Genomic DNA, 9,769 nt, shown 5'->3' on the forward strand with positions numbered 1-9,769 from the left:
TAGTTTTAAACAATAAACAAAAATGAATAAAAATTGTTATATATTACAAAACCAGTAATAAAATCTTTGCAATAATGCCATTGATGTTTCCATTTCTTGTTAGGCTTTAACAACAATTTTTTTAGATCACCATTTTTATTTTCCATCGAAAAAATGTTTTTTTTTATTGTTTTTTTTTTTAAATAGCAAATAGTAATTTTTTTCATGAGGCTCCAAAATGTATTGGTGGGACGTGAAACCAGCAATTAATTGTATTTGGCCATAATTGTGTTATTTTCTTCTGAGTGTCAATTCCATCCATGTCTTTTCACTTGATTACACCAGCACCACGATCCCCATGGTAATTCTGTATGGGTGCTACCTAATAAAGTTTGGTCTCCACAACAATGTGGGTTCTTCATTTGTTTCTAAAAAACAAATGGCACGTAGTGCAGGTCTAGAACTTGTTGGAGAGAGATAATCGGGCCGCGGGAGTAACTCAAATTCAATTCAAATTCAAATTTTATTTTCGGATGAACATAAATACAAAGAAAGGTGGAAACCTACCATCTGTACAGGATGAATGTATACCGTGACTGATAATCTAGGGAGGCAATAATTTTTAAGTTGTGTCAGATTTCCACAACAGGGGTCAGCTCGGGGGGGGGGGGGGGGGGGGGCACGGCACTCACGCTTTCCAGACGCAACCTCAGGGCTTTCGCGCCATTCTCATGCCTTTTGTGAAAACCAAGGTTTCAAACCGTATTAAAGCATAGTACTACGCGATATATTGAACAACTTTGCCTGATGGCTCACTTTTGTTAAAACTTTCAATTATCAAAGCACTTTTTCAACGTTTGCGAGTGTTATTTCTGGAAGTCTAACAACAACAATACAGTAACAAGTTGACATATAAAGCGCATTATATAGCACCATCCAAAAACTTGAGAGCTTTAAAAACTATAACAATAACTCAAAGTCAAATATGCTAATGAAGATGCAAGATTTTTCTTCTCAAATCATTTTTATTTATCAATCTCAGTCACGTTTAAGGTAATCCATGGGAAAATGTAAAAATCCTTTCAACATTCAATTAAAACATTGAATTGCTCATTAAAGGGATAACAGTTCCATCGAACGGACCTTTCCGCTAAGCCCCGCCCACTGGATACTGTTGCTAAGTACCCAAAACTACTGTAAATGGACGTACACATGTTTGTGGAAAACGCGCGTATTAATGACGATGTCCTGATTGGTCAGTTGATAAGTTTGACTGACACCCAGGAAAGGCCCATTAGACACTTCACACATGTGAACAATATAGTTTTCGCTAAATGATAGTCTTTAGGACTACTACAAAATCTATGAATATATTGTCAGCTAAAACAATAATTGTACCATACGTGAACAATATATTCATTTCATATGTTAACTGGTCAGGAAAATATATAAAATATATTTCTCGTTCAAATTTTTAATTGTAATTTAATAATAACTTAAATATACAAAGTATGCAATTCAAACGAATATTTATTACAAATGCAAACGTTATAGATATTATAAATTCCAAATTAACAGAACAATACAACAATCTATGTATAAAAACTGAAAAAATGAAAAAAAAAAATCAATTACAATAAAAAGTAATTATTACCAATAATACATAATAATAATAATAATTACAATAACAAGAGTATTTTATTACAATACAAACGCAAACTTTATAGTTTTCATAATTCCAAATTAACAGAATAATACAATTGATGTATAAAAACTGAAATAATTAATAGCATTCAATAATAGAAAATAATTATTACCAATAAAATATTAATACTAACAATAACAACAAGTGTATTGCTGATGAATATATTCTATATGCGTAGGTTTGTGATATGCCCTGGATTACGCTAATTCTACCACCACTACACACAAGGTCAAGTTAAGATCTACCTGTACTTCTATCCTCATTTTCATCATGCCATCTGATGGAGCTGGCATCAGCTCCATCACAATGATTACAATGATTGTGCTCCAGCTCTGACTGAAACAAGGTATTCAGGCCCGTAGCCAGGTTCTTCCAAAGGGGGGGGGGGGGGTTTTCTGGGGGGGAGGTCCACAGTCGAGGCCCCCGTGGGGGAACACAAGCCCCCGTGGGGTAGGCGAAACCCCCAAAGCAAGAGGATTTTTGTGCTTTATGGGTCTAAATAATGCTATAAAAGCAGATATGTTTGAAAATGTCTCTGTCTGGGTGGGTCTGCAGTGCATTAGTTGGGGTTGGATGACTTATTTGGGAAATTTAAAGAGGGGGTTTCGCCAGAAAAGAGGGGGGTTTGCTAGAAAAGAAAACATAAAAACCCCCCCTGGATACGGGCCTGGTATTTAGCAAGTGTGTGGACACGATAAGAACATAGTGGAAAAAATACAGTATTGAAGCAAGACTGCATTCTTTAACCCTTCTGATAAAAACGTGTGTAGAGCCTGTTTTCCACTAGGTGAATTTATCCGCGCGAATCAAAGCGTCAGTTGGTTGCGCATTTTTTCGCTTTACAAAAACTCTGATAGAAATGTGAATGCGCATGCACATAAACCGACGCTTTCGATTCGCGCGAATAAATCGCCTAGTCGAAAACAGGCTTTATGCGTGTACAAACACGCGTTCTTCACTATCCAAAAAAAAACCTGTCTAGAAACATGTGTTCATCAAGTGTCAAAACCAGTACAGTTATTATAAACAGCAGCAGTAATGTGCACATGATTATGTCTACTGCCACGCATGAATCATGGGTAATTTCAATGAATTTTAGCAATCTATACACATAATACAAGCTCTTATAATTTTACCAAAAAATAAAAAAATAAAAAAAAAATTAACATTTACAAACCTAATACTGCACGTACATAACTTGAATCTACCAGTTTTGTAAATATATATACATGTATACATATATATATATATAAATATTATATTATAGAATAACGGTTCATTGGAGAAAAAAAAAAAAACTAAACAAAACCAAGAATCTAAAAATGTAGAACAAATAAGGCACATCAATTTTGTCACCTAGATGATACAAAAAGAATACAATTACCTGACAAAGGGTTAAAAGCGGATCTGTGGCAGAGTTGTTGAGGTGCCATGCTAGGGGTTCTAGTTTACTAAAGTCATGAGTTCAATCCTAAGAGAGTCGGCAACTGCAACTCCAATGCTCCGTCCACGCTATCAAATTTTATGACAAAGACCTGTGATTTACACATAAATGGGTGTGAACAGCTTCTTATGCCATGGATGTAATATGACACCATTATGCTTATAATACACTGGTGTGATGACATCATCATGCCATATATGGGGAAATCACAGATAATTGTCACTGAAAATGATAAGCTTTGCTGCATAAATCACCCTTCATACGGTTTTAGACATACTGTATTACAAAGATTTAGAAAATTAGTAGATAGTGAAAGACGAGATGTAAGTAGTGACATATGATTATATGATTACAAGGCCTGTATTGAGGAAATAGAAGTCTACACAGTTTAACTGTGTAGACATGTGTAACAACCTGTACAATAAACAAGGCAATTATCTACTTCAGTAGTGGGTACAATAATTCTTAAAATGCTTTTAATGGAAGTCCATTTAAACTGGACACAGTAGAGGACAATAAAACATAACACACTGCACTGCACAGTACTATTGATTTTTACTGTAAATGGTAAATTTGTAAAACCAACAACTCGTTGGAGCACTTGGGCGACCTTTGTCACTAAATCGTCTTTAGGCCTACATCAACATATACACATTAAAACATAAAATGAGAATAGCTTGTGTGTGTTGGGAAGCTCCAATGCAGTATCGATTTTGTTTAGTGCTAACACGTATTGTTAGCACCTTTAATCAAAATATACCAGGCCTATTCTAAAATTGCCTATAGACTTCTAATACAAATATAGAGCATGTGTACTTTATAGGTCAAACCTCAAAATTAGCTATCCTTAAGGCTGAAGTGAGCCCTCACTAATATCACGAAAATAATGTGTAAACGAATGTGTTTTTACAGCTAAATATTCACAAAAAATTTAACATAGAATTTGGACACAGAAGGAAAAATCTACATGTTTAGCATTGATTTCTGCTTAATTTCAGTTTTTTCAATTAAACAGAGCAATAAGAAAAATAACTCAATGAATGTCAATTTAAATTTGCAGCATGGTTTCGATTAGACATTTATTTGATAAGAAAAATAGATTAAAAAATTGAATTTAAAAAAAGACAGTAATTTATGCAATCAATAACATTATTTTTAACTGTGAATGACACTACAAGGTATACAGTCTGTGTTGAAATCTTGAAACAAGTCAAAGTTTACTTAGTTCCTCTGGTATAAGCACAAGATAATACAAGATAAATTAAAAACGTTTCTCCTTGATACAAGGATTTTTTTGCACCCCCAAAAAACAGTTTTGTCTTAATAAAATATAATGGTGATACTTAATAACAACTTAAATCACTAGAAACCCAAGTGCATTTTTTTAAACAAATAAAATGCATAGCTTAACTATTATCTTTACAAATATATTATTTACTTTAAGACCTACCTACTTGTAAAGGCAGAATGTGTCCAGATGAGGGGATGCGTTCCAGTGTGGAACATCTTATGGCTAAGTATAGAGAGTATAGGATCATGAAGTTCCGCACAAATAAAAAAGTACTACATTATTTTGGAATAGGAATATTGCTCTAATACACTTGATATAGAACAAACCTTCCCCTACCCCCTTCCCACATGCCCATCTATCCCAGACAATTCTCCTTTGAACGATATGTTTCAAGTTTATCAAGGTACTAGGAAAGACAAAACAAAACAATAACCGCCCGTGGTATATATTATCCTGTGCAGGAACCTCTGAAGGGCACCCTCATACACTCATGAACACAAAACCTTCTCATCAAGGCATGCTATATATCTATATCTATTTATATATATATTATGTTCTAAATATGTTGAGGGTGCTATCAGCTTTCCATCTGACTACTCGCCTCTACCTCCACCAGTGCTTGCACCTGCTCTGGAAGCATTTGAGGTCTACTGAGGATTGTAGTCTTTTTACTGACTTCACGGACAGCTTTCGTTGCCACTAAAACAAAAAATTAAGAACATTAAGAATTTCATTTCAGTATGATAATAAATAGCAATAACAATATACTGTATTATATTGATAGGGATAATAATAAATATTGTTGTAATAACAACCATATTTTACCACTGTTATGCAAAATAGTAGTTAAACATCACAATATTAAAAACATCAACATGAATTAAAACAAATTAAACATTCGTTTTTATACATAAAAATACAGTTGAACTTTCGAATCAAAAATGGCATTGAAAAATTGTTTGACTGAGATAAAATTTGACTTACTGATAGTTAATTAATAGAGCGACTTAGACTTAGGAATGTTTAACTGTTTATAATGTCAATGACTTCTATTAAGGGGACACGTTTAGTCACAAAATGAAGTATACCTTTCAACACAAGTAACAGACAACACCTATTGAAGGGACAGACCTATTTATTGGACACCTTTTCTAGTCTGAAGGTGTCCACTTAAGATTAACTCTACTGTAATTTAATGTTTTATAACAATTTTCCCTATTTTACCAGACTAGAGATTTAAATAAGTACTTACAAGGCCTTAGGTTTCTCAGTCTACAGGACTGATCGACCCACTCATGCAGCGCATTCTCAAAACTATAACTCGACACACTTGACATAGCACTCAAGTAGGATGCAAACAGCGGCTCGATTAGCATACGAAACTGAGAAAACCTGTTAAGGAGCCTAGTTGTGACAGTTGTCAAAGGGAACTCAGATGTAGGCCTATTCATACTTCGAACAATTTTTAAAAAATAAAGTTTTCTTATACTGTACTAGTGTTCTCCCTAGCATCATGGGCAAGCGTCATGGTGAGTGTTAAGTCCACCATACTGTAGTTGGGACTGACACAAGGTATTTTTAATAATTAGAAGGCATTGAAATGTCCTAAATTGCACTTTAAGACTATATAAAAGCAGGGAACAGTTAAATAATTTAACTGTTCACTGATAAAAGCATCATTGAAGATGTTCCAAGCATCATGGCCAACTGTCAAGCATCATGGGGAAAGTCCCAAGCATCATGGTACCATGATGCTTCAAAGGCCTGGGGAGAACACTGTGTACTTCATTCTGCTAAAACTATTTTGATATATTGTGAGTAAAGCCTGTCAATCAATCAATCATTTTGTTTGTTTAATAATTCTTTTTATTTTTTAGACAGTTTCTCTCTTCACCTTATTCATTCATTCATTCAATAATTTATTTCATTCAATTATTCATTCACTCAATTTATCAATTTAATACATTTTTCCTTCATCCAAATAATATGAATTAATTGAGTTTTACATTTAAAAATAAATTCATCCATTTATTAAACCGTTCAATTCATTAATATATTACATCATTTAGGGCCTGTTTCTGCTGAGCAAAAAAGCATTTGTTTTTAAACGGTTATTAAAAAACATGTGTTTTTTCACCAGTAGAAACGGGCCACAAAACAAAAACATGGTTAGGAGTGCGTTCTAAAAATGCGTGTTTTTACACGCATTCGTTATAGGGTTCGCATTCAGAAAACATGTGTTTTTTGGTACACTTTTCAGCTGAAACACAATTGCCGTGTTAGTTAGTTAACCGTTTATAAAAACGTGTTTTTGGCGTTATTCAGCAGAAACACGCCCTTACAGGGTATATCCAAAAATTCATTCATTCAATTCCACTTATACTCAATCATTCAGTTTATTTCATATCATTCATTTTATTCATTTACTTATTAAATAGTTATTTATTCATTTATTTGTTTAATGACAAAGGATACGATCCAGAACTTCCAGTTGGAAGTCATTGACTCGCGAATATACTGGTCAAACATAGCTTGCAGTTGATGGTCATTCTGGGTACTGACCGGTGCTCCAGTATCAGGCAATTCATCCTGGACTTCACTAATATAAGAATAAATCATAAGTTATCACTGTGGAGGCATTTGGAGTAGTAATAGTACAGCTGAAACCAGTTGCAAACAGATATTTAACTATACATTTTGTTGCATTTCATTATAATAAATATTTTATGATTATAAATAGTTAGCAAGGGGTGGAGAAATTTCAACAGAGGTGATTAATTTTTCAGCAGGAGTAATTTCCCACAAGGGGAGATGACATTTCTGGCAGAAGGATGTATCCCTGCCCATGATGGGAAATTCACCATTTCTGACAGGACATAAAAAATCTTTGCTGAGTGACTAAGTACTTACTTGATTTGGTCATTGAGACTGCTAATCTCATCATTCAGTTGCTTCATTTCCGCCACCTTCATTGCAATTTCATTTTGTAAAGATTTGATATGTTCTGAAGCTATTAGGAGCAATAAAAAAAAAAAAAAAAAAAAAAAAATTAGAAAGAAACACAATAACAGAACATTAAAGAATGTAAAACAGTGAACCTTTGGACTTTCAAATCAGAAGACAAGATGGTGTGGTTCGAATCAGTAAAAAAAAATATCATGTGAAGAGTTTTGAATTCAAGGGCGGCCATTGTCTGTTTGTTGAGAAGACCCATTACATATGTTTTCTCTTCACCCAGGACTACAAGCGGGTAGATAGTAGGCTCACATGTCCATGATTACCAGTTCAAACATTATAACATACGTAGGGAGCAAAGAGCTAAGTGCCTGTTGCAAGGACAAGAGTATCAATGTAAAGCATACAGAGGCTTGCGCCATTCACTGTGTAAATTGACATTATATCATCTTGTGTATTTCAAAATTCTCCCTGAAGCCAGAAATCTTTTTCTTACTTTTTTGTAGAAGTATTGCCTGGCTTGTTTTATCATTCGACGATTGAGGCCCGCAGACGATACGTTGAATCTCATCCAATCCAGAGTGTATATTATTCCGTCTTTTATGTTCCGATGATAAATGTTGTATTCTTCTACGTTGTTCCTGTTCCAAGAAAAATTACAAGCATAATATTTCAGACGTTTGGTTGCAAAACAAAGATCTTATAAGAACAAGATAGTGTTCTCCGCGATTTCTGCACCAAATTCTGTAATAACGCAGTGTAGGACGACTTCTTGCAATTACAATTACTTGTGAACTGCCACATCTAAGATTTCAGTACAAATTCTGGAACAACCACCACAGTAACAACTAGGACGCCCTCACTCAGTTACAATTACTTTCTATTGTTTTCTGCGTGAATTGGACGCTTCCATTTGTTACATGCAAACCGCAGAACGCTATCTTATAAAATCTTTGTTGTAAAATAATAAATCCTAGAGGGCGGTGTTCATACAAATCTCTTGATGTGGCACTGCACATACCTTTTGTTTAGTTTCTAATTCTGAACGTTTCTTCTTTGACTTGGGTGCCTGAAACTAAGACATAACAGGTGTTACACATTATATCAAAATCAATTACATGTTAATTTTTTACACAGTGTGAATTATACATGCTACAGATGTTCAGTGTTTTCAAATGAATTAATACAATATTATGTAAAAAAGGTAATCAGTTATTATGTTCAGTGTTTAGATAATCATCTTTGTCATTACCTCAAATTCTACCGGAGCAGAACCTTCATTAGGCCCACCTGGCGATGATGCAGTACCTGTGAAATTAAGAATGACAAACCACCTGACTGAAAAAAGGGCTGAAAACTGGCACAAATGCATGCAAATTTCTCTATCACAACCTTCATGTCAATCAATCAAAAACCTATACTGGCAACATGTAATATACAAATAACACCATTATATTTATACAGTATTTTTTACCTCACAATTTATGTCACTTTACAGGTAAGTAAACATAAATGTGTGATTATATGTAAGGTATACACACAAACCTAATCAATAAGTATACAGGCATTATATCTGAAAGATAATGCAAGTCTGGGCAATAGTATGATTTATGGAAAAGCTTAATAAAAAAAAATGGTGTATATTGGATGATGAGGGGTTAAAAACTATGTGTGATAAATACTTAAGAACCTCTGAAGGGAATTTTGGTACCTAAAAGGAGAGGAAAACGGTAATTAAATTTGAGATTTTTTTCAGCACCTAATATCAAGAAAAACAAAAGATGAATACGTATTAATGTTGTCACCGGAAAGAAATTAATATAATTATTATAACCCTTTATGAAATTAAAATAGTTACAAACATGCTGTTGGTCAAACTGTGCCTTATGAATTCCATTATCTTTACACCCCATCTTATATCGAAATGAACATCATTTCATATTGAAATTATATTTAAAATCATAACTAGATATACAGTATTAGTAAAAACTTAATCGGTATAGTCAGTAATTCAACCATATTTTAAGAGGTTAAGATGTGCAGCTCTCCATTTTTATAGCTCTGATATTATAGGGGGTCTTTTAAAAGCTGGGATAAAAAAGCCCCTAAAATTATACCATATACTTAACCCCACTGTGAACAATAACAGTGCTAAAGTATAGATTACTTAAGAGTGAAGAACACAGCATGCCTTATAACACAGCAAATCATTGTTTTAATGTGTAATAAATAATGAAAGGGAGTAAATAGGGTGATTATGTTAATGTCAATGCTATAAGTTTTTTTCTGAGACTAAAGGCCAAATCTGATTTAACAATAACTGCTAATAAGTTCACACTCTTCCTTAGTAAATTTTACCTCCACCCGCCCCCCCTCCCCTCCTTAAAATAAATGC

At 33.8% G+C, this 9,769-nt stretch overlaps 1 protein-coding gene across 1 annotated transcript in view; it reads right to left on the bottom strand.

Moving 5' to 3' along the window:
- Positions 1–2,950: 2,950 nt before the first annotated feature.
- The window catches only part of LOC117120007 (carbohydrate-responsive element-binding protein-like), a 39,759-nt gene continuing 32,940 nt past the window's right edge, over positions 2,951–9,769 (bottom strand). Inside the window, exons 12-18 of the mRNA XM_033264993.1 lie at positions 8,627–8,682; positions 8,396–8,449; positions 7,871–8,015; positions 7,330–7,429; positions 6,895–7,018; positions 5,672–5,801; positions 2,951–5,118 (exon numbers count right to left, since the gene is read on the bottom strand). Of these exons, the coding sequence (XP_033120884.1) occupies positions 4,997–5,118; positions 5,672–5,801; positions 6,895–7,018; positions 7,330–7,429; positions 7,871–8,015; positions 8,396–8,449; positions 8,627–8,682 (731 nt within the window). The 3' untranslated portion in view covers positions 2,951–4,996. The remainder of the gene's footprint in view (positions 5,119–5,671; positions 5,802–6,894; positions 7,019–7,329; positions 7,430–7,870; positions 8,016–8,395; positions 8,450–8,626; positions 8,683–9,769) is intronic.

The sequence above is a fragment of the Anneissia japonica genome, unplaced genomic scaffold (genome assembly GCF_011630105.1).
Source record: "Anneissia japonica isolate Jap-2015-1 unplaced genomic scaffold, ASM1163010v1 scaffold9290_len831353_cov190, whole genome shotgun sequence".
In the NCBI taxonomy this organism is placed as follows: domain Eukaryota; kingdom Metazoa; phylum Echinodermata; class Crinoidea; order Comatulida; family Comatulidae; genus Anneissia; species Anneissia japonica.